At 40.5% G+C, this 26,561-nt stretch overlaps 2 protein-coding genes and 1 long non-coding RNA gene across 8 annotated transcripts in view; 1 reads left to right on the top strand and 2 right to left on the bottom strand.

The window, feature by feature from the left end:
* LOC136237452 (uncharacterized) overlaps positions 1-26,561 on the bottom strand; it is a 326,109-nt gene that overhangs the window by 178,394 nt on the left and 121,154 nt on the right. The window lies entirely within an intron of this gene.
* LOC136260066 (uncharacterized) lies at positions 1,603-2,622 on the top strand. The gene is made up of 2 exons (XR_010703414.1): positions 1,603-1,660; positions 1,711-2,622. It is a non-coding gene; the product is annotated as an uncharacterized lncRNA (long non-coding RNA).
* Positions 1,959-4,339, bottom strand: LOC136260035 (uncharacterized). 6 transcript variants are annotated; one of them, XM_066053632.1, is made up of 9 exons: positions 3,966-4,335; positions 3,704-3,911; positions 3,502-3,655; positions 3,271-3,375; positions 2,953-3,017; positions 2,864-2,892; positions 2,681-2,773; positions 2,171-2,235; positions 1,959-2,111 (listed from the first exon to the last, which is right to left on the bottom strand). In XM_066053632.1, exons 4-9 carry the CDS (start codon positions 3,279-3,281, stop codon positions 2,036-2,038), a joined length of 339 nt encoding a protein of 112 aa, XP_065909704.1. In that variant the 5' UTR covers positions 3,282-3,375; positions 3,502-3,655; positions 3,704-3,911; positions 3,966-4,335; the 3' UTR covers positions 1,959-2,035. The 6 variants fall into 6 exon arrangements, 5 of the variants coding, with proteins under 5 accessions (XP_065909704.1, XP_065909728.1, XP_065909720.1 ...); XR_010703412.1 differs by having other exon boundaries at positions 2,953-3,220; positions 3,704-4,339; XM_066053656.1 differs by having other exon boundaries at positions 2,681-2,813; positions 3,704-4,173.

The following is a 26,561-nucleotide window of genomic DNA, read 5'->3' as shown; positions in this document are numbered from 1 at the left end:
GGCGCGTTGTTATTCTGCACCATAGCAGCGAAAGATGGGCGCTGCCATCTTGTTATAAATCCCAGGTACATCATACTGTATATTCTTATAATGTTTAAGACATGAGGAACAGTTTTTTCTTAGTAAAACACACCATGATGCTCAGAGCAAAAGTAATCGAAATTTAAACAGATACAATTGTTTTTGATGCATTTTTGTGTGATTATAAGTGTCGATAGTTCCCCATACTTGTTCTTAGCGCTTCGCGTTAAACTTTATTAGACTATCATACGTATAGTATGCTTTGAAGTTTGGTCATTAATGAGGTATTTATAATCCAATAGATACCTGTGGGTAGGTATCTAAACTGGTTAGATACCAGTGACAAAATTATTTATCATGTACACCGCATGTTTTCCGGGCTACAACTGGGCAGTGATTATATAGACGCTGATGCCAAAATCAATTGTGGGGATCGATTAATACTCATGTGATTAGGATGCACGACTTGGATTTTGCCATGAAAACTACTCATACGGAGAGCGTTTTGTTGTCTTCGCCATCCTACGAGTTGAAAAATGTTGGGCTAAGGTGAAAACTAGTGCTATAGCTTATTCATCAATCATTTCCGTACGTTTTTGAATACGGACATGCCCCCATCATGAAGCTACCACTCTGCACAGAGTAACCACTCTACAAGCAAACTAACCTGTCTAGGCCCTTAGTGAACTGTGAAGTTTTTCCATAAACGATTCAATAGCACTGAAAGATTAAACTCACGTAACTGAAATTCTCCATGATATTTCTAGGATATATCCATTTATCATAACCGAATGTAACCAGAATGTACTAGCTGTTGACCCATAATCGAAAGTTTTAGGTATGCATATATAATTCGGCCAGTGGCTGCACTCTTATTCGTTTGGATGATTGATCACCCAGTACAGGATATCAGCCTAGTAAGTGTTACATATTAGCTGTAACATGGGGCATTCGGGCTTTGCCTGATATGTATGTCCCCTGTCCTCGGACAGTCGGGCATCCAAATAAAGCAAAGCCCTCATTCCCATGTTATCAAGACTCACGGTAGTGAGTCGCGCGGCCAAGAAACTACAAAGCGCACTCCCAATTAAAAGACGCGCGGCCACTACTGTGAGTTATTTACGTGTAGGTCCGGTTTTGCAATATTAGTCCTAAATTACGCAACATCTCTCAATAGATTTGTATTGCGTTACGTGATAAAAAATCTTTAGGAGTCGTTATAGTTTTCTTGCGACCTCGCTAAAATAAAAAAGTAACCATCGCAAAATAAAAAATAGGCGTATTTCACTTTATTTCTCTACCTTATGTTACAACTACTGTCACGTTATACCAGTCAACCAGTCAACATAGCTATGTTTGTATAGTCCATCTAGCACTGACATTATCCAATCCTGGTTTGCCTATACGCGTATTTTCTTCAATAAACCTCTAATCCCTACAATAACTTTTAAAGACACGACGTGGACACAAACTCTAATGCCTGATAAACAAGTTGTGACAGCATGCTGAACAGTAAGTTCCCTAGGGATGGCGTTTTAAGCAGAAATCTTTTAAATTCCATTTAGTACCACACCCCATGTGAGCGTTTATAAATCGCCAGTTGTCTTATATGGTTTGAAGAACAAAATCACTAGCGAAGGTGCTTTAAGCATACTCTTCAATTCTCTATTTACATGTAATTTTTAATAGATTAACCACAAAGGCCGATAAGGTGAATACAAAAGGTAACAAGCCTTTAGGGGTTACCACCTCTATGTAGTGTGTACCATGTAGCTTGTGTTGTGGCTTTCATTAAGTATTATGCACACACAAATGGTGCAACAAAATTTTGTAATGGATTGCTCGAATGTGGTTGGTGGTGTTGTGGCTCGAATGTGGCTCGTGGTTTGCCAGTGACCATGTATGAGTTGGGGTTGGTCCACACAACTTACACAATATTCAAATTTCATGATGGCCATGATAATTTCTTGCCATATGGTAAACATACAACAATGTGTAACAACGTTAATTAACATCACATCAAGACTTGACTAAAAATAGTTCCAACAATAGTGATGATTTCTTGTATGTCAGCATGACGATACTGAGACCTGTAAAAGAATAAGCAGGCACTGAAGTTAACCTTAAATTAAACACTCATGCAACTGACCTGGAACATCGGTCGCAACACCAAAAACACTTGTTTCGATATCTGATGACACAATCCAGCAGGCACTGAATTAAAAGAGAATGTACAAAAAATCAATATGCCGGGCTGTGTCAATAATAGCATGGATAATCGAAATGAGCAAAAATTATATCCCAGGCTAAGTGAATGAATAACATAACTGTTGGGTAAGCATGTTAAACCAGAACATTAGGACATTAGTCAAACCAGAACATTAGGACATTAGTCAAACAAAAGTACGCTATCACAACTTGGTCATAATACAATGTTTGTACCACCGGACTTCACACTGGTTGCCCAAAAATTGTGCCATTCCGGGACAACAGCATAATATTATGAAACAAATAGTTACTACAACACAGAAGGCTTACTGTTGCACTGTCTACACTGATATACCATAATTTAAAAACATAACAGGTGGGCATTAAATACAATACACTTAATATCTGGGTACTAGGAAAAAATCACTAACATCACAACATGTAAACTGACCTGGAAATTAACACCCTTGATGCCACTACAGTCTACACTGGATACTTGTTCGAACCCATCAACACTATGCCTGATACATCTGAGTAGACTGACCTGCAAATTCACATCACTAGTATACAGTGATAATTGATAACTGCAAAAACAACAATTGCAATAATACAATTCTTCTGTACGTCAACTGACCTGAAATTCATGACACTCAATACCGAGACCTGTAAAAGAATAAGCAGGCACTGAAGTCAACCTTAAATTAAACACACACGCAAACTGACCTGGAACATCGGTCGCAACACCAAAGACATCTGTTTCGATATCTGACGAAACAATCCAGCAGGCACTGAATTAAAAAGAGAATGTGCAAAAAATCAATATGCCAGGCTGTACCAATAAAGGATGAATAATCAAAATGAACTAAAAATATATATCCCATATGCAGGTTAAGTGAGTAACATAACTGTTGGGTAAGCATGTAAACCAGAACATTTGGTCATTAGTCAAACAAAAGTACGCTATCACAAACTGGTCACTGATAATTGATAACTACAAAAAGAACAATTGCAATAATACAATTCCTCTGAATGTCAAATGACCTGAAATTCATGACACCTCTATCTTTGTTCCTGCATGGTCTCAACTTACATATGTACCATGATCACATTCAACTGCTAGTGGATAAACCAGTATGACCAGATGGCCTGCAAAAACCAACATGCAGGTGTTAAATACAATACACATACCTAAAGCCTGGAATATGAAAAATATTATATAAGCATTATTCCACACTGATATAGTAATAGATTATAGGATGTTGTGGAACTTGCCTAAACGTGTAAACTGGACAACTGCATAATCTGGACACTTGGAATTGTCCAATACCTGATGAACCGCAAGTAGGTACTAATGACATTCACTTCAACATTTTATCCCAGCTGGGTGAATCTCTTGTAACTGAGTAAAAAGGTGTTTATTTTCCACCTGCAACCAAAGTTCTACATTTCTGTGGTTGGGTGTACATAAACTGACCTGGAAAATCAGTATGCCATAGGGGTATGGAAATGGTTCCTTTCCTTTTGTTGTGACATTACTTACAGCTGACTGGTAAATGATCATCGATGTCCCCATGGACCCCAACAATGAGTATACCAATAACTTCACAAGTTGGAATGAATTTCCTTTCAACATGTGGTGGAATGAATTTCCTTTCAACATCTGGTGGACAGGTCCAAAAACCCTATCGCACAAACACGGTGAATCAGTGTGTGGCGATGTGACACGTTGCACAAACTTCACTCCTCGTTTCGTTAGCATTCAAGACCGGCATATATCATAGAGTCCCTCAGTATTCTTGACTCTTACTTTTTCAAGCGTTGCTCAAGCGATGTAGTTTCTCACGAGGGGCTCGAGTTTCTCAGTAAAGTCGAGCCGATTAAAGTACGCCTCACCATTTAGTTACATTCTTAAACCATTCAATTTAAAACCACCTATCACAAGTGTCCGCTTAAGGTAATTAGGGACTTTCCACGAGATTTCCCCTAAATAGATCACGTGTTAGTTGTCAATCTGGTGGATTCTGGTGGTATACATGGTTCAAAAATGCGGTAAGTGTAGTATAAGCTGTCAATGAATAATTGTTTGTGCACTGCTAAACTAAGTTATTTTTGTGTGATAAGCATGCTTGAGGAAGGGTCTGGGGGACAAGACTAATGTTTTGACAGCAGTTGATAGACAGCAGTTGATGATGGCCAGGCAAAGAACTGCGAGAAGAACTACTATGATAGTATGATAGTAGGGAAAAATTCTCACCCCTATAGCTCTGCCTAGGGGCATTAACTAGCATTATCTACAGCTACTGTATTATGTTGCTGATATGTACATTCAGGCCAAGGATAAAGGTGAAACTGGTAGTAAGGCTCAATCCTATTATTCTGCTGAACAGGCAAGGGAGTCTGGGACTCTGGGGACATGCTCCCTCAGGAAAGTACAAGTACTACAACTTTTTTGTTTTAATTGCTTCATCAAGTATAAAAATTTCAGCCAAAAGGTGATGATCGAGCTCTGGTCTTATGCACTGGTTGGAGTGGTTGTATCGATACTGCACTGTGACATCTTTGAGAGGTTAGTACTGGTATTGTCCATGGCAAAACTATTCCATCTCCCCGAGTCTTGATGATTGAGTCCTCCATTCCTTTCTCTGCTGCTCCAATCCTGAAGTTGTGACCACAGTCAAAAGGCGACGATCAAGGCTCTGGTCTTGCATCTATACTGTACTGCAACACCCTTGAGGGGTTAGTACCGGCATTGTCCATCGCAATACTGTTCCATCTCCCATATACAAGTCTTGATGGTTGAGTCCTCTATTCCTTTCTCTGCTGCTCTAATCCTGAAGTTGTGACCAAAATATTAAAAAATGGTTATAACATGATAAATGATTATGATGATAACAATTACAAATGTATTTATAGCTGTGTAGCAACTGTGAACTAATTAGGCACTTGCAAGTTTAATTAGGTGTCTGAAGCATTTAACATGCACAGATATGAGATATATTCATCATGTACAGGCAGTAAAGATAAATTTACTCTAATAGAACAGTCATACTACACCGTAAATTCATACTTCCGAATTTACGGTGTTATGAAACAATCATTATTATGTATGGATTTTACTGACTCTCCAAGATAATATTCTGCATTAATGTTAATTGCTCATTTCCAAAAAAATTACCTTTTAAACCAAATGTAGAGTCTATCACTGACAAAAATGAGTGATATCCACCCCCAAAACACCTTCGCTGTAAAAAAGGCGCGCCCAAGAAACTACAAGTACCTGGAACCCAATGTAAAAAACAAAAAGAAAAATCAGCTTAGCTGAAGTGAAAAGTAACTGGTAACTTAAAGAGCTGATATCTGAAGCGGCCAAGAATACAATTACTAAAGTTTAATCCACGCAAGAACACCTTGGCTATAAAACAGGTGTATACATGAAAGTAACTGGCAACTGAAATGGCTGATATCTGAAGCGGCCAAGAATGAATGGTCATATACAACTAATTCAAAAATTTAATACTGAACCTTTATAATTCAGCTGTGTTCTATATTCACTCTTGCTACATCGTAAAGTAACTCTAATTGGCTGGTAATTTGGCCGCCTTTTTTGCTCTATTATACTGACTATTAAAAAAGGCAGCCAAATTACCAGCCAATTAGAGTTAAAAGAAATTACTTTACGATGCAGCAAGAGTGAATATAGAACACAGCTGAATTATAAAGGTTCAGTATTAAATTTTTCAATTAGTTGTATATGACCATTCATTCTTGGCCGCTTCAGATATCAGCCATTTCAGTTGCCAGTTACTTTCATGTATACACCTGTTTTATAGCCAAGGTGTTCTTGCATGGATTAAACTTTAGTAATTGTATTCTTGGCCGCTTCAGATATCAGCTCTTTAAGTTACCAGTTACTTTTCACTTCAGCTAAGCTGATTTTTCTTTTTGTTTTTTACATTGGGTTCCAGGTACTTGTAGTTTCTTGGGCGCGCCTTTTTTACAGCGAAGGTGTTTTTTGGGTGGATAACTATTACTTGTACCATGGTCAAAACTAATTCAAATTTGACTGATTTTCTTATATAGGATTGCTTGCAACAATTACTTGTGGGTTTCAATTACACCATGATGAACATTTACCATCAAGCAGCAGCACTTGTACAATAAAGAAAAGATAAAAGCACAATAAAAATCCTAAAACATAGCACTTAAAAGTATTACAAAAGCACCTAACAGCATACCTATAGTGCAACCTCCCTTATCCGGATCTCTTTTATCCGGGCACCTCCATTGTCCGGATAAGGTCTAGGACAAAAAACAGTGTTTTAAAATAATAATAATGTAGTCAAGATATTCAGTTGAAGGAAAGCGGAAAAAGAAAGTTGCTACACTAGAAATGAAACTTAAAGTAATAGAGCACGAGAAAGACAAATCACAAAGAGCAGTGGCAGAACAGTTCGGCTTAGCAAAATCGATGATAAGTGATATTTGGAAAGATAGAGAGAGGATAAAGAAACATGTAGCTTCGTGTGCTAATCCAAAGCAGTTTGCAAAACAGCGCTGCTTAGTAGTGAGCCATTGTTAGATGATTTCGACAAGGCATGTTATTTGTGGTTCTTGCAACAACTTGGAAAAGGTGCCCCGTTGTCTGGGCCAATAATTTGTGAGAGGGTAGGTAAAAACAGTGGACCCGGGGACCAAGGACCTGGGACCAGGGGACCCATGGAAATTCAACTCATCTTTAAACTTTTTACACTTCGCAGTATTTTATACTTGTACTAGGTACATCTGCAAGTAGTCTTGTATGCTCATTGTGCAGCAGGCAAACAATTACCAGCTAAGCCAAACTAAGCAAGTTCCAGCAGCTCTTCATACATCATGATGCATTTGCACAATGTTCCTAAACTACTCTAGTAGCTAGGCGGCATAATAGACTAGTATGCTTACTGTGTAGCAGGCAGTGGCCTATAAATGCAATCAGCTTCAGATACTTTTTCAGTGGCATTTATAATTTCTAATTGGTGTAAACATCGTGCAAGACACAGCGAGGGAAGAAAAAGTGGATTGGCCATGCAAGACTACTTGCAAAGGTACCTAGTACAAGTGTAGAATACTGTGAAGTGTAAAAAGTTCCAAGATGAGTTGGATTTCCGTGGGTTCCCAGGTCCTCGGTCCCTGGGTCCACTGTTTTTACCTATCCTTCATGAGAAAGCATTGCAAATTTTCACTGTGTTGTACCCAGAGGGCACACAAATTTTCAAAGCCAGTCCTGGATGGTTTCAGAAGTTGTAGGTGTCATGGTATCAGAGGGCTTTCACTTCAAAGTTAAATACTGTCAGCCGATACAGCCGCTGTGAAATCTTTTTGCACTAGTCCCAAGGAAGTCATGTGAAAGAAAGGCTACAGTAAAGAGCAAGTTTTTAATGCAGATGAAACTGGATTGTGGTGGAGGCTAATGTCTTCAATGTCTCTTGTAGCCTGTGGAGAAAAGCAAGCTAAGAATTTCAAGCAGTCTAAAGATAAAGTAACATTGCTGGCTTGTGCTAATGCATCAGGAACATGTAAGTTTCCATTGGCATTTGTCCACAAATACAAAAAGCCACGGTATTTTAACCACATGGATATGAATAGCTTGCCTGTTCATTACTATAAACAAACAAATGCTTGGATGAATACCGCCATGTTTGAAAGCTAGTTTCATAACAAATTTGTTCCTCACGTGAAGAAGCACTGCAAAGACAATGATATTGAGTACAAAGCATTACTACTTTTAGACAACACACCAGCCCATCCAAGTGAAGAAGTCTTGAAATCTAGAGATGGAAAAGTTGTTGCAATGTTTTTACCACCCAATACAACTGTCATACAGCTTACAGATCAAGGCATTCTTGTTGGCTTAAAGAAGCGTTACAAAAAAATTTTGTTACGACACTTGATTCTCAAAGATCAGTCATCATCACTGTCTGTACCTGATGTCTTGAAGCAGCTGACTATCAAAGATGCCATTTATTGGTCTGCCAAAGCATGGGATGAAATAACTGTAGAAAATTTGAAAAGAGGCTGGAATCAACTGTTTTCCAGTTGTGGCGTCAGTGGTAATACTACTACCAGTGGTATTGATAATCATACTGAAATCTCTATAGGCCCTTCTTGTTCTACCAGCACTAGTGACACCACAACCAGCACTGTTCCTTCTATCACTACTACTGAAAGCATTGATAATGTATTTGATGTTGACACCAACAATGCAAATTTTTACGAGATATTCAATAGTTAAGACTACTCAGAGAGTAACGATGGATGGCAAACTCCAGAATAATGGCTTGCTGAAGATGCTAATGATCCAGGGCATCAAATGCTTTGAGATGATGAAATTGTTGCAATGGTAAGGCATGAAGAACATGATTCAGAAAATGAATCAGATTCTGACAGTGAACAGGAACAGCCAACAATCTCCCATGCTGAAGCTTGTAAAGCATTTTCAATTGGTTTACAGTGGTTGGAATCACAAGAAGTTGAGCCAGTTCATCTGTTACTGGTTAAACAGTTGAGGGATGTAGCTACAAAGAAAACTTAGTTCAGTCAAATTTATTAACATTCTTTAGTACACAAAGTAAACAGTGGACTGTACATGTGTGCAACAATGTACTGTACATGTATACAATGTATGTTTTAAATGCATAGCTACTGTGACTAGCTGTGTATTGTGCTGTACAGAAATATGTGTGTCAGTTATGAGTATTAATGTATTTTAAAGATTGATTCTTAGTTATGGAAATTTCTGAGATACGGACAGCAGTTGGTACCAGACCGCCTGGATAAGAGAGGTTCCACTGTATATTAGCACAAATAAAAGATTCAATCATCAAGAATTTGTTCCAGGTAACCTAACTTCCTCTAAGTGGTTCTCCCCTCCGTCTTTATAACTCTGGACAGCATCTCTTCCTGAAACCACTACTGAGCACCAGAAAATGTACATCCACTAAACATGATGTTGGGTATGGTACCAAAACTGGGGATAGAATTATTCTTTACCACTTGAGTTGATACTGATACCATAGCTGCAGAACTATCACCCTTGTCGTAATTAGACCAAATGTTAGAAACATCTAACAATTGCTTTTAAGAAGGACACTTGTACTGATGGAGGACCTCCATAGACTTGTTCCCAGTGCACTGTTGTACTAACTTTTGGGAAACAACAGCATGAAACATAGTAGTAGTCCCATAAGCTCGTAAACTGTGGTTTGTATTGATTTGAGATATACCGGATACTTGACACATAGTTTTCAATATACAATCGAACCAATTCTTACCTACAGGCACACTGGTGAACCAAGGCATTGATGGATCACTAGGCAATTTCTTGACCGGTCTCAAATAAAAAGTATTGTCACTTTCTTTTGCTTCCTGTGGAACAACTTGGAAATACTTATCAAGAATCTTTACATGACATCTTTTGTTTCAAGGTGTTGTTTCAAGGGGTACTTTCATACTAATAGACAACTTCGTTATTCAAATTTAGTGAGTTGAACCTGCCTTGGAAATTTTTGGAACCTAATTCACTGTACACATAACATATCCGCTCCATACCATCAACAATTCTGTGTTCCCACTTAACCCTTAATTCCGCATAATCCAGAAAACTGGATTCGATAAAAAACAAATAGAAAATGCACAATACGTTTTCCTATTTACATAGGAAGTTACAAACAAGTATATCTCACGAAGCGTTCATCTGATCACTTCGAAAAACAGATTTTATTACTTGGCAAAGAGTAAGCTATCTGCCTGTATATAAACTTTCAGCATACAAACAAGGAACTTACCCACTACGACGTGCTGAATCATTTTGCATCCTTCCATATTCATATCGTCATTGTGTTCATCCGACAGTGATGATATCATGTGATATCTATATATCAACTGAATCACCATCACGTGAGGAGTAATATGACACCAAGCAAAAGGCGATACAACAAAGTATGTCCGAATTAATAAAGTTTAAGTTATTAAACACAGTTAATGTTGTGAAGCGTAGGCCATGCAAGTATCCAAATATTAGCATGCAACAGTGGGCTCTAATAAGAACAACGCATGTGCAGCATCGTGAGCAGAACACATTGGCAGTAATTCATACCTGTTGTAAGAAATCTCCCCACCCTATCCCTACCCACTAAATAGTTCACAAACTTCACTATAAGCAGGTGCTCTATGTTAATTGGCATTGTATGCCAGCAGATAACAATTCTAGTTAGTATTCCACTGTCAATAGTGGTACTTATGTATATTTGTAGTGTAAGCAGTGGAGCAAGTAGACACATAATGTTGTTGTACTCCGTACTTCACTGTGCCTGCATTCAATTACTCAGAAACATTTACATGAAAGACTATTTGCTATTATATGCATTTTGTTGTGAGTTCTTCAGCTGCAGGTCTGACCGGATTCCTTCACCGTGCCAGCTGCTACCACAAGTAGAGATTGCTATTGAGGGATGCTCGCAGTTTAAATTTTTGTCAGGAGAGATGCTCTCTTATCCTGCCTGCAGTCACAGACAGGCCCTCTAGTTCAGAGTGTCATCAGGAAACCAGGTTGCTAACAGCTGCTCGCCTCTCCCACCCAGATCAGTATCAGGAGATGTCTCCCCATCCAAATTGCTAACTAGAGACGCTCTCTCAACCAGATCACTAGCTGAAGATGCTCTCCCATCCAAATCAGTATTAGGAGACGCTCTCCCATTCAAATCACTAACTAGAGACGCTCTCCCAACCAGATTGCTAGCCAGAGACGCTCTCCCAACCAGATTGCTAGCCGGAGACGCTCTCCCAACCAGATTGCTAGCCGGAGATGCTCTCCCATCCAGATCACTATCAGGAGACACTCTCCCATCTACCAGAAGACACTTGCTGTCATGAACACTATCACACATGACCCAGCTATAGAGTACCAACTAGCTAACCACCATAGAGGGACCACAGTGCTACTATCAAGTGTTGATGCTATTTCAGACAGTGCCACTCTCAACAGTGGATTGTGACAACTCTGAGAACAATGGTCACGTTCTGACTATTGTATCACCTGCGCACAGGTGTTGATGCTGTCACAATCTGGCTAAAGCCACATGACACCAATTAGTGTTGCTAACAGCTGCTTGTTTCTCCCATCCAGATCAGTATCAGGAGATACCTTCCCATCCAAATTGCTAACTAGAGATGCTCTCTCAACCAGATCACTAGCCAAAGACGCTCTACCATCCAGATCAGTATTAGGAGACGCTCTCCCATTCATATCGCTAACTAGAGATGCTCTCCCAATTGGATTGCTAGCCGGAGACGCTCTCCCATCCAGATCACTATCAGGAGACACTCTCCCATCTGCCAGAAGACACTTTCTGTCATGAACACTATCAAACATGACCCAGCTATAGAGTACCAACCAGCTAACCACCATAGAGGAACCACAGTGCTATTATCAAGTGTTGATGCTATTTAAGACAGTGCCACTCTCAACAGTGGATATTAACAACTCTGAGAACAACGGTCACGCCCTGACCATTGTATCACCTGCGCACAGGTGTTGATGCTGTCACAATCTGGCAAAAGCCATGTGACACAAATTAGTGGTGACCCGCAGGTCAACACATCACCTACAGCTGCTATAAGCAGTTCGTCCATTCTCCTTAGAGGAGTCTGAGACAGCAAGGGGCCTCACTTAGGATATCTGTCTTATCCACTAGGTTCTCCCGTTTGCCTCTATTGTAAAGAGTTTAGGACAGAGACGCTTCTCTGCTCTAAACTCTTTCATTACCCAAGCATCAATAATCCAAAAGTACTTCCTACTTTGGCCCGCTGGAATTACATAACCTTGCGTAGGCCATATACCATGGCAGATGAGGCCCCTAGCACTTACCAAACCCCTCCTCAATCAATGGATTGCTGGAGGTGAAGAATGAAGATCTGAGGAACAGACCACATAAGTAGGTGAGTGGTAGCGTAACTAAACATTAATGGCCTTCTGTGCATCGTTATGTGAAGAAGATGGAGGGATAGTTCTTTAACTCTTTCAAAGTGAAGCAAGTATCTCTGAGTTGGACAGACATATGAGACCACTCAAACCAAACTTTAACATTGAGTAAGGTGGTGTGTGTTGTTTTTAGATAGCTTTAACAGTTTTTGTGTCATAGACTTTAGTTTTAAAAGGCATGCATGCAATCCAGTTTACTGGATTATACGTTTTTAGTGCTTGTGTTTTATAAAACAGCTGCGGGTTTAAGGATTAAGTTGTGAGAACTTTAAACCCCATTGCCCCTTTCCTCCCTTTAACCAAAAGTATTTTCTCCACTGTAAAAGAAGACCGCTTGTAACAGGCGCCAAGGATTTTCAAGGTTCATCACTCTAGTTTTCCACAGCTGATCCTCGTCTTCAACAAATAGGGATGGGTTCTCTTTGTTTTCTGCACCAATTACCCTGGCATGTAACCTCTTTAACAGTGAGTCACAACAATTCTTTAAGGGCTTAAATCAGGATCTTGAAATAAGTTGACCACATTTCCTGAAATCCTCATGTATTTTTGTAGTCCACACAGCAAGAGATATAAACTGTGGGGTATAATTCTCACCATTTGTTTTCCGTGTTTCATTTACAAACTTGCATAACCAATTACAAGTGTTGTTCTTTTCAGTAGAAACAAAAATGTCGTTGGGACACTTCTCTCCAGAGATCAATACATTCTTATTATTAGCTGTTCAACAAGATTCAAAATTGCAATAAACCCACTCCGTGTTCTTCGCTGTGTTCTCAGGCACTTCACCTCCTTTCTATTGTTCCAATACATTACTATCTACTTGAAATGAAAAATGGCTCTCTGCTATCACTTCACCAAGTTCACCTTTTCCACCACTGGAACCTTGTTTATCCAACTCTTTAGATGATAGTGCACCTTGTTTATCCAACAGTTTTGCTGTAGATGATGAGACAGTGTTCGCTCCTTGCTTGCGCTTTAATGTAGTTCGCTCACCTCTAACATACTTGTTACCAATCTTTGTCCCATATAGGTGTTACTGATTAGTTATCCACCACCGTCATCTGATGGTGGTGGGGTTGGTAGTTGTACAAGGACTCTGTCTGCCGTGGGAAAACCTAACCAAAATTGTAGGCTGGGACTTAAATTGGGAAGTTATATGTATATTAGATGGGTTGGTGAATACTTTTGAGTGGCAAAAGGGGATTTTTCAGACTTTTGACATAGCTTGGGTGTATCAGGCATCACTTAGTATACAGGGAGGCAGACCCTATTAGAGTCCTCACACTATCACATCCCGACTAGTCAGGATGGAGATGCTGAATCATGGGCAGGCGCAAACCTGCCACCTTGTACTCAGCCGTGCCTATACATACTCACACTTAACTCTGACACAGGATACTGTTTAGGCATATAGGGAAAGTATTAGCACTGACAGGCTCCTGCCAGACTGCATTAAGACTGGTTATATATATATAATATATTTTTTGGTAGGGTATATGCTGACAGTGGATACTTTTGGTGGCACATAGAGGGTAGCATTAACACTGACAGGCTCCTGCCAGACTGTACATAACACTGGTAGCCCTGCTTCTGTGACTTTGGATAGCATTAGCACTAACAAGCTATTGCCAAAATTCACATCACGCACTTATGTGAATATTTCTGACTCGCATGACACCTGCAGTGAATAGAAACTACATGTGATGATAGGGTTAAAGTACACATTCCTACGTAACCTACAGTGTATCAAAATAATGGATACACAAATTCTTATGGAGTTAATTAGCTGAAGGTATTATATAGTGTGTTTTTTTTTCAATTTTAATGGGACCTCATTGCTGTTACAGCTGCATGCACATATTAGCAGCATGAGCTGTGGTTATTGCTCTCTGAACACACTAGGTAACGCCAACCAGTCCTCCCATTTTTTGTGCTCTTCTTACTACACACATTGGGTTGCTCAAAGCCTTGACTGGGTGTCGATTCCTCAGGCATTGTAATTAACTTGCTTGTTTCCTGCAATAACAAACTATACATATAAATACACAGCCACATGTATATATAAAGAACACATCAGATACAAGGTACGCTAGTATGCGATTGTGGTTTTGTAAACTGGGGGCCCTTTTGGTGACAGACAGAGTAACCATTGTACAAACCAATGGGATGGGAGGGAGAGATTATTCCTTTTGTCCTCTGTCTGTGGCATGATGGCTCACCCTAACAACTAACAAGTCACGCTGTTCACACTAGGAGGCACGTGTTGAACGCTGCACATGTGCAAATTCCAGTTAATGCTCACTAACATTTCTAACCAATGCATGCATAATTAATAGCTCCTACATTAACTTGGTTTAAATGTACATGTAAACCTCATTTAATGTAGTTCACTCACCTCTAATATACTTGTTACCAATCTTTGTCCCACACAGGTGTTACTGATTGGTTTATCCACCACCGTCATCTGATGATGGTGGGATTCGTAGTTGTACAAGGACTCTGTCTGCCGTGGGAAAACCTAACCAAAATTGTAGGCTGGGGCTTAAATTGGGAAGTTATATGTATATTATATGGGTTGGTGAATACTTTTGAATGGCAAAAGGGGATTTTTCAGATTTTTGACATAGCTTGGGTGTATCAGGCTATAGAAAGGCATGGGAAATGACTTTCCACCCAAGCAGGACCCTGGGTTATACTACTACCTATACAAGCCAGAGTAAACATCTTTAACTGACTTTTCACGTATACAAGCAGCATTATATAGAGCACAGACAACATAATATAAATGTACACGCGTGTATCCCATATGTGCATGCATGTACACATCCGCAATATGAGTATCTTCATACATGCTCTAAGCACTTACAAGTTGCAGGGTGGATTAAGTGTAATAATACTGTGGTAGCACCAGGAGCAGGGTTGATATCAGGATACAATTGGAATAGACTCCCATCAGTACCAGTTGCAGTTTAGCCAGGATGCACCATTAACGCTTCTGATGAAGCAGTACAAAATTTGAAGATACATTGAGTATGTGTTGTGGCCAAACACGTGATTGGTTAACCATGGGTGCGAACAAAGTGGTCCCAGTGTACTAATTCTGATTACTAAGGAATAGGAAGCCTATTAGATAGATAGCCTCAGTGATGTATGAAAACATAGTTGAAAGGTAGCCAGCATGCTACTTAAGTATGTCAGCAGGCAGTCTTCTTCCATACAGTAGTTGAAGGGAAAGCTGGCGGTGGTGATTGACAATCTAGTTTGTGGGGTGACTGTGGTAATGATTACATCTACATGCTATTGATATAACATCATTGGAAGGTTGTGGTGCTAATCATTAAATTATTTTACTGACAGTGGGCATGATAAGAACAGCTGTTGTACGACTAATCAATGAAGCGAGGGATAATAACGAATCAAACGTTCATTTTTATTTTTTGATTTGAGGTTCTCATAAGTCTTGGTTTCAATTGAAGATGTACAGGTCTGCAAGTGTAAAGGGAAGTCATTAGTAAATGAAGATTGTTATGTGTGTAGCAGAGAATATACCCTTGTTGTAAATCTTAGGTAAATGGTTCCTTTTCGATAGCTGGATACTTGATCCAACATGAATCATCATCGTAGAGGGTAGGTTGATAGCAACGTTTCACTAAACAGAAAGAACATGTTTCCTATCTCATCTACATTTCAATCAATCCACAATATCTCCTATGCATGGATGGATTGATGAATGCTGTGGTATATTGTGTAAGGTGGCCAAATTTGAGTTTACTGATAGGTGATAACTGCTTTCTGTGCATGGTAGCTAGTGCAGATGGTAAAGGTGAAAGGAGGGTACCGTAGGCTGACATTGGTATATATATATCTCATTTAAATTGCATATCATGTATAATTACACATACAGGAGCAAATCTACAGTCAGACCCCATGTGGGAAATCATGCGATATGTAACTATGGCAGCATGGGAAAGGGATTTGAATTGGAATGTATTGTAGAACATATAGTATTATTCTCACTGTAGAATGTACTTAGTTAAGCCATTTAGGTTTAGAAATGGGATGGAAGTCAAGACATACCTGCCTAGTATAACGAGCTGTTTACCACTGTATTTAATATGTTTAGTTTTATATAGGATGACGTATTATGTCTATTTTTCTGTACTTAATAGCTAGTCAGATGGGGAAGGTGACATACCATTGCTGCTGCTGCTGCTGTTTGGTAAGTGGACAATGGTCTAAATCAAGTGACTCACTCAAGATCACAGACATGGAAGTGTTTAGCTGTGGTGTGCTTTCAATTAATAGGCAAATACACGGTTTATGTACATATTCAAACATAACATATATAGATTACAGGAAAGTGCTCCTGTTAATCAGCCAAATGTAAAGCATAGCATTTAAAGCTTGAGGAATTACAGACTGTCATGGTCATATCTGACATAGTGAGCTGCACATGATTAAATATGATGCAATGTACGTACTATAACAGTGCACATGTGATCTCCATAGCACACCCAGTCTGAAGTTAATCCTTCTAATCTTGCTATCACCATGGTATGCAACAGTTTTACAGGAGCTTTTCGGTACTCTTTGACCCTTACACTAACACTGTAGACTGTGTTTTCAAATAACAGTACCTTACCTGGCATAGTAGAACAGAATAATTGTGTAATTTTTTTGCTACTATGCTGAAGTGGGTTGTCAAAGACACCAACATTGCGCAGGTGCAAAGAGTACCATTGGGAAGGCTAACTATACAAGTGCTGAATATGCAACAATTAACAGGCATTAACTTGCTACAATAACACTTATCCCTCCTCCTAGTGTTGAGTAAGATCACAAGGATTTCCAAACAAGTACAACAACTCAATATGTATGTTTAGTTAAGCTGGGATAATCAGAAATTATAGAAGCAGTATACTTAACAACTGCTATGATCAAAGGAAGTAACATGGAAGAGTAAGGTAGGGAAATAATAATGTTAACTACATTTCTTACAAACGCACATTTCAGTACTAGTAATGTACCAAAGACTACACTATGTACCAGCACCCGCTATGTGAACATATTTTACTAAAAGATATTACAAACAAGCACTGCAACTTCATGAGTAAATGCCTTGTATATTTGGTACACCAAAGAAGCACCTTAATAATACTAGTTTCCTCAACACATTTAATCGCTTTTTACACACTACTGGTGATAAATGTAGTCATTTCAGAATCACTATAATTGAAATCGGTGTTAACAACAATATTATGGGTCAATACGCTATGGCTTTCATTACGCATCACAGACTAATCAAGTAATCATGTATACTGGTGTAATAAGTGAACTTGATGTGCTCTGAAGATATAATATTTATTCTATGTGCTCATGCGGTTACCTAGTTTGTTCCAAACAGCTGTCCACAAATGTATAAAACTAAAAGATTATGGGTTGCAGTGATTTCTAGTTTTCAAACTAATCTAGTGTCTTTTGTTGTGCAATGGTCTACTGATTCCCACTCAAAATCGTAAGGGTCTAAATGTTTCACCGCACAACACAGCAACAGTCATATTTATAAAGCTATTCAGTTGTACACATACCACAATCAAACTTGCTGCTCAGAAACTGATCATGAAGAGTCCAATCATCATGTTTTGTTCCTTGTGATCACCACGAACCATAAACAAATTGCCTATATGCCCGACCCTTTGAAAACCTATTCCCACATCAGAAGCACGAAGCCCACACCAATGGCATGCCACCCAGCATGATCCACACAATTATTTTCAAAATTACGCATACCACACCAAGCGAACACAAGCAGCACATCACCAGCACGAACCCCACCTTCCTAATTTACAGTGTAGTGGTACTGCAATTCCTGGAAGCTAAGTAGACTCGTAACCTACTAGCCACAGTCTGTTAACACAAGCCACAATCCAAAGTTATAGTGAAAAGGTAGTTCATGATCAGCCACTACTGATTTATGTTGTTAGTAAGTCCGTCATTACCTGTAAGTAAATTTTGAAAACACTACTCTGGGTGACAGGTCTGTGCGCAAAAGCAAAACTATCCATGCTATATATATATATATGTATACTTCAAATTTATTACACCACTTGTAATAAGAACGCAGCTGCCAATGGAAACATCGAAAATTAATATAGCTAGCTGTTTAACACATTAAAACACCATCACCACCACTTACCAAGACGGGTGTTAGATCAGTTACCTTTATCACCATTCGATCCTGTGCTGCTTGTATCGAGATGTTCTCCACTATGACGATGTATGATGTCACAGTCTGTCAACGCGTATTGACGTGCAGTATAGACCCGGCAATGATGCCACTCCTCCCTCACATTCAGAGCGGTACTCACCATCCAGGGTTTCATATTATCCAATCACTATTCTCCGTCTTCAGCCCGTTGGTTTCGCTGTTGTACTCAGAGAAGACCTTGGAGAAGACGCTTGCCGTATGTATATCCACCCGGTTTTGTATGGGCGATAAAGAGAGGACGCTCGTCCATAAATTTCAATTCGCAGGGGTCTTCCTTTTGTCCTCTGGAATCTTCCTTTTGTCCTCTGTCTGTGGCATGATGGCTCACCCTTAACAACTAACAAGTCACGTTGTTCACACTAGGAGGCACGTGTTGAACACTGCACATGTGCAAATTCCAGTTAATGCTCACTAACATTTCTAACCAATGCATGCATAATTAACAGCTCCTACATTAACTTGGTTTAAATGTACATGTAAACCTCATTTAAGCTAAGACACTTTGCTTCATCCATCACTGGTGGCAAACATGAATGACAAGGGCACCTGGGTGTACATCTCAAATGGCCAGAGAGCATGGGTGTGCATATCAGGCAAATAACTCAGGTACATGATACAACTATTACTTCAAAGTCAGTTTATGGTTGGCTTTGGGTGCATATTTGCAAAAAAGAAGTGAAATCGATGAAAAAATTAAAACAGCTAAGCTGTATAAAAAAGGTGCAGCCTTCAAAAAGTCTGGATGAACAAGTTGTGAAATCAAAGGTGGCGGCCATGAAATAAATGCAATGATGTGCATAATAAGAAGATTATTAAAATTTATTATCATCCACATCATTGCAGCCATTTCATTGCCACCACCTTTGATTCCATGGCCGCCAACTTTGATTTCACACGTTTTTTTCTTCCAGGCTTTTTGAAGGCCGCACCTTTTTTATACAGCTAGGCTGTTAATGTGTGGATTAGCTTTGTAAGGCTTGATATATCTCTGTTGTACTAAACTAGAAACAATGTTAATACTTATGACATTGTTGCACAACTTTTTGCACTTGTTGCATGTACATTTTACCCTGGTCTATCGTTCAGACTAGAAATCATTCCTATCAGGTGGCTGAGTACACACCATTGTGATAAGTATAATAAAGCATCTGATTGCTAAATGATGTGAACATAGTTTTACATTGCTATAAGATGTATTTAGACTACAACAAGTTTGATACTGAAATTTGATTGGCTGAAAACGTGGTCTCTAAATCTCGTAGAGCCACGGTCATGTCCAATAGAGACCACGCTCTGAGGCAATACGAAACACGATAATTACGCGCCTGTAACATTGGCAACGCATGGGCGTTTAAATGGCTAGTAACAGCTCTACTGAATTAGAGGGAGGTATAATGGGCTTGTTTGTACTAATCAACACTACATTACTTGCTTACAAGCAGCTGTCGGGGCACAACAACAGCAACAATGAGTTGTAGTCCAGTCGCTGAGTCCAGTACTTCGATACATAGCACGCGCCTGTAACATTGGCAACGCATGGGCGTTTAAACGGGTAGCAACAGCCACGCTGAGGTCCCGCCATGTAGGGAGGTGTAGAGGGCTTGTTTCTAGTAATTAGCCATACATTTCCCATTTACAAGCAGCTGTCAACTCAAGGTACAATAAAGAGTTGTAGTCTAAATAAGTTAGACGTCAAGAACCACTGGGTTCTACAGGATTTAGAAAACCCTCAGGCCCTTAGTAGCGCCCTCGCTGCGCTCAGGCGCTACAGCCCAGGGCCTTCGAGTTTTCTAAATCCCGTAGAACCCTGGTTCTTGACATCTAACTATTATTTAGGGAGTAGTACATAACTATTGATCAGTTCTGTGCAAACTGCCATAAGCTGTTTATGAGTTATGTATATCAACACACATGTCTTCTAAAGCTTTGGTAACTGATAAGCAATGAACATAGTACCATGAGTCAGTTTATTAACCCTTTTGATACCGCGACTGCACCAGTGCATTTTACTGCATTATACCGCATAATCCCACTGATGCACTAGTGCATTTTTTATTGACTTCTGTTAAGTTTTTGAGGCCAACAATCAACCCAATAGTAGTATGAACACACAACTGCCACTGTTTCATTTCATAAACAATGGAGACACTAGAAGCACAGCCCTAGAAATTAACCTGCCTTGTAAAGTAACACTGAAACTATTCTACAGCACTGAAAAATCATAGGAAAAGTTGCACACCTTCAAAAAGCTTCATACATAAGTTGTTTTCTGTAGGTTTGATTTTAAAATGGTCAGTTTCAATAGATTCAGCATTACATTCTGCTTCTGATGAACTATTATATCACATGATATGGTTGCACTATCAAACATGGTGGTCAAAGAAATTAAAATAAAGTACTAGTATGACTGTGCAAATGAAAAGCTTTGTAAGTTTTGAACAGAAAATAAGACAGGAATGAAACCTAGATGTCCATGCTAATATATGATGAATGATTCTTCTCAGGCATGTTCTACAGGCAAAGTAAGCAATAACTGAGTTTTTCAAGGTGAAGGAATACAGAATGCGTGTTTCCTTACATAATGTGGTTTTTAAATGAAGAAGGAGTATCAAAAGTGTTAATTAAAGTTCTCACTGACACAACAAGGCAATTTCAATAATTTTAATATTGTTTTATAATTACCACACATCATGATCATATACATGGATCACATTACAATACATTAAATTCAAAACAAGTGCTGTATAATTGATCTCATTATTTTCTATGCATATTTTTATTGACATGTAAGGCACATGTGCATGCATATGTATAATCATTTCCAAAAGTGCTATAGTATGTATGTGTTGAGCTGAATCCACAAAAACATTTAATAACTCATGGATACAATTACACACGATCTTGAAATTTGGCTCATTTGTAGTACTGCTTTACCTGCTAAAAATATTTCAAAATCTTTTTGTTTAAATGTCTGACTGAATATTTACAGCCAATTAAAATTTTACAATACATTTCCTATGGGGAAGCTATATAAGTACAGTGTCCATTATAGCTCTTTCCGAACTTGCAATAGAACTAAACCATACATGTCTTTTGTTGACACCTTTGCTGTTGCCACCAATCATCTGGTTGGTTGAAATGTTAACTCTGTTGAGAAAAAATCCACTTTTAATTTTTAATATAATTTATTGCTCGCCAATAAATTGAAGTTAACATGCCTGGTACACGCTGGTTGTTAACATAGCGTATAGACAATAAACCAGAATAACAGGCTGTCAAGCCGGATGTAATCTTTCTAAATAGGTAAACAGCTTAGCGAGTTATCTCCACATGCTACACTGTCTCTCGTGAGCCGCCACGTTGTCTCAGTGTGATATTCTATCATGTGCTACATTGTCTCTCGTGAGCCATCACACCGTCTCAGTGTGACATTCTCTCTGTTTAGAAAACTTTCCAAGAGACTATCCCGGATTTGGAGAACTTCAGTAACGTCGTTCTAAACGTGATTCAACCCCTTGTTCGCTCCCACTGAAGTCATCGCCGTCACCTGCACCGGTACGTGCCAAGCAAGTACTTGAACATAGACTCCGTCAGTGAAGCTTCTATTCCGATAATTCTACACGTCTCTCCGAATACACGTACGTTTGTTTTGTTTGTGTTGTTGGTAATTAAGATGTGTATTTGCTAACTTCCTCGTAGTAATTACCGCCATGCCAGCAACACGCCGCAACGCGTCAGAGGAAACTAGCCCCGCCACGCCTTATAGCCTCGCCGGCGCATCAAAAACTCAATTGAATGCTCTAACCGTGGCTGCCCTAAAATCCCATCTGAAACACTTTAAGTTACAAACTCTAGGAAACAAAGCTGCTCTGATCGATCGCCTGCATTCACACTTGCAAACAGATGCCGCCAACAGCTCACAAGGGGAAGGCCCACAAGAAGATTCCACCAATACCCACCAAATAACCACCGCTAATAACTCAGGAGGAAATCCACCATCCCGCCCAGGGAATGTCACCTCTGCTTTGCCACAGCAACTCCTTAACCAACTGACCAGTATCCTTCAACCAACCCACGACACTCGGCCTGCAAGCACTAGTGACACGCATGCTGCTGGTAATGAATCAGAAGCGATAGAGGACGACCGCCTGTCAGCTGCCTCTCTTCCAGTTCACTCAAACAATCCAGTGTCGCTGCAAGTTGCAGCAAGTCGCACCTCAGCCCACGTTACCCCAATTGTCAACTCTACTTCAACAAGGGCACCGCATCAGACCCTGTCACTCCCCCAACCTTCTCTACCACCCTGCCCAACCAGGATACAAGAGAAGATAACCAAAGGTGAGTACATTGACTTCACCACTCTTCTACCCAAATCCATGTTTGGTGCACCAGAGCCCCAGCCCCAGACTCTTACACTACAGCTAAGCCAGTCAGGAGACAATGTCTCCATTCAGCCCCCAGCAAACACCAAGAAAATAACATCATTTGGTGCATGGATGGAAGCGTGGAATGTGTATCTAGCTTTCCGCGTATCTTTTAACCCCTCATGTGCTCCATACTTGATCGCTTATCAGCGAATTATTACCTCCACAAACACAAATCATCCCCTACATGCCTGGCTTAGTTACGATGCAAAGTTTCGTACCAAGGCTGCTACCGACCCATCGTTGCGATGGGATGTCCGCGACATAGACCTATGGCTTGAGCACTTCCCTGGTACATCAGCTCAACCAAACCGCTGGCCATGCACTCATTGTGGTAGTACCACTCATTATCCCAACCACTGTCCTTTTCGTCCCTCTCCTTCACATACCCATGGAGGACAACAACCAGCCCCTCCTAACACACAGCAGCATGCTCCCGCTTTCTTCCAACAGCGCCCCACCCCATTCCTTGTCAACACATGCCGTGACTTCAACAGGTCACACTGCCACCGTGCAAACTGCAGATTTGCTCACAGATGTGAGAACTGCGGCGGGCCCCACTCGGGCAAGAGCTGTCCTTCAAAAGGACAGCTCCGCCATTTTTAAACCACTTCCGTGGACTCCACTACGACCGTTCACCCTTGAACGTGAATTAAGTAACCATCCCGACAAAGTCTTCGTCAGACAACTTATTGATAACTTAAGACCTGGCTGTACAATTGGCTACACAGGCCCCCAGTTCACGCACCTAGCTTTAAATTTAGAGTCTGCTTTCCTGCAGCCCGAAGTCATTGATGCAACGCTCAAAGAGGAGTGTGAAGCCGGATGAGTCCTCGGTCCTTTTGACCAACCACCCCCCCCCCCCCAATTTTCGCACCTCGGGTTTAGGTCTTGTGCCTAAACATGATGGGGGTTGGCGAATTATATACCACCTTTCAGCACCTTTTGCACAAAGTATAAATGATTTTATTGACCCAGAATTATACTCACTATCCTATTGCACCATAGATGATGCTTACGCAATTCTTAATAACCTAGGTCCAGGAGCACTAATGAGTAAGATCGATCTTAAGAATGCTTTTCGCCTAATACCAGTTAGACCGGAGGACTGGAACCTATTAGGCATTTGCTGGCGACAACAATTCTTCATAGACACCTGCTTGCCTTTTGGCCTTAGATCTGCCCCTTATCTCTTTAACCAGCTTTCAATAGCCATCCACTGGATCTTGCACCATTCATACGGTGTGCAACACCTGCTGCACTACCTTGACGACTTCTTTACTGCTGGGCCAGCAACCTCACCTGTATGTGCACAAAACTTACAATCGATGTTCACATTGTGTGAAAAAATTAACGCCCCGATTAAACTGTCCAAAGTTGAAGGTCCTACTACCTCATTAACCTTCCTTGGCATCCTCCTAAACAGTCTCACAATGGAAGCCAGTATTTCAGATGATCGGAAACATGCTTTAATGGATGAGCTACGTTGGATGAGACAGCGGGACAAATGCACTCAGCGTGAGCTGTTGTCCCTTATAGGAAAGTTATCCTTCTGCTGCAAGGTGGTCCCGGCTGGACGTATCTTCTTACGCAGAATGATTGATCTCAGCAACACTGTGTCCCACCTACATCACCGCATTAGCCTGACAACTGAAGCATACCTGGACTTGCAATGGTGGCTAGATTTCTTACCGGAATGGTCAGGCACAAGCCTTATTTTAAATACGAGATGGATACCTTCGCCAGCACTACATCTCTACACTGACGCCTCTGGACTGCATGGATGGGGTGCATACTGGGATGGTAGGTGGCTCCAATCATCTTGGTCAACCCTACAAGGTAAGATGGACATCACATGGAAAGAATTATTTGCGATAGTAGCACCAGTCCACACATGGGGTTCCTTCTGGTCCCGACAAAAAATCCTCTTCCACTGTGATAATCAAGCTGTTGTTGATATCTGGAGCAGGGGCTGTACTCGTGCACCCCATCTCATGGCTTTGGTCCGCTTGCTGTATTTTTGTGCCAGTAATTATAACATTAATGTATGTGTGATTCATGTCCCCGGTGTTTGCAATAACATAGCTGACTCCCTCTCTCGTTTTCAGATGGAGAACTTCAGAAAACTAGCCCCAGAAGCCAACTTACTCCCAGACCGCATCCCTGCATGGCCAACTCAAACCTTCACAATCGCCTCCTGCAATGCCGGTATCATGGTATTGCCGAATCTACCAGAAGAACCTATCAGTCAGGAATAGCAAAGTTTCAGTCATTTTGTAGTCAGTACACCCTTATCTCAGTTCCAGCATCATCACTGACACTTCAATACTTCTGTGCTCATGAATCCAACCTTGTGTCTTATAAAACCATCAAAGTCTACTTAGCAGCCATCCGCCTATTCCACATAGAGCAAGGTATGCCAGACCCTACTGTGGGCGATCTATTACAGCTAGTATGCAGAGGTATTCGACGTCTGCAAGGTGACAACCAGCGTACCCGCTTGCCTATCACCGTGAATATCATGCATACCCTTAAAGAGCAACTATGTCAATCACGCTACACCGTCCACGAGCAACGAATGCTATGGGCTGCATTCACCATGGCTTTTTATGGCTTTTTAAGGGTGAGTGAATACACTAACCTCCGCTGGTGTGATGTTACGCTCTCTGTCGATCACATTACCATCACCCTACACCAGTCCAAGACAAATCCGTTTCGTCGCGGATGCACAGTTAAAAATTTTTAACACCAACTCTTCAACTTGCCCATGGCATGCCTTTGATCGTTATAGCAAGCTTTCTGGCGATGTGGCCCCTACTGCCCTTGTTTACCAAGCTGGCAGATTCCGTCCTCTGACGCGTGCAGCTGTCACTAAGTCGCTTCGCCAACTCCTCCAGCAAGCCGGGCTTAATGACTCTCAATTTGCTTCTCACAGTTTCCGGATCGGCGCAGCTACTACGGCAGCAGCCGCTGGACTTCCAGCATGGCTGATCAAAAATTTAGGCCGATGGTCCAGCAATGCCTACCTCACTTACATCCACCAGCAACCATCATTAACATCCAAGATTTATGAACTGTTGTCTCGCACAGATGCCTCTGGTCAACCAACATGGGAACCAGACAGTCAAGCTGCCTAACAATGTACTTGACAAATTGCTCCACATGCACTATATTGTATCATCACAAATGTCACTACTTCAATCATTAGTTCAAATATAGTATTTTCCATGCAGCTACGCTGGGGGCAACTGGGGAGATTTTGGGGGAATTTGGGTGCAAGTAGCGATATTACGTACATACTATCTTAACTGACGAGGTAGTGCAAACTTATTCAGACTTCTGCACAGCTTTACCCCTCTGCGCTGGCTTACAATGTGTGCGTGTGTGATTACAATTGTCATTTGCATGATTGCATGCGTGATTATTGCATGCGTGTTATTTGCATGCGTGTTATTTGCATGCGTGTTATTTGCATGCGTGTTATTTGCATGCGTGTTATTTGCATGCGTGTTATTTGCATGCGTGTTATTTGCATGCGTGTTATTTGCATGCGTGTTATTTGCATGCGTGTTATTTGCATGCGTGTTATTTGTATGCGTGTACGTGGTTCGTGATGCTGTTG

The sequence above is a fragment of the Dysidea avara genome, chromosome 1, assembly GCF_963678975.1.
Source record: "Dysidea avara chromosome 1, odDysAvar1.4, whole genome shotgun sequence".
NCBI classification, from domain to species: domain Eukaryota; kingdom Metazoa; phylum Porifera; class Demospongiae; order Dictyoceratida; family Dysideidae; genus Dysidea; species Dysidea avara.
The sequence above is the reverse complement of the archived record's forward strand: the minus strand, read 5'-3'. Positions and strand labels throughout refer to the sequence as shown.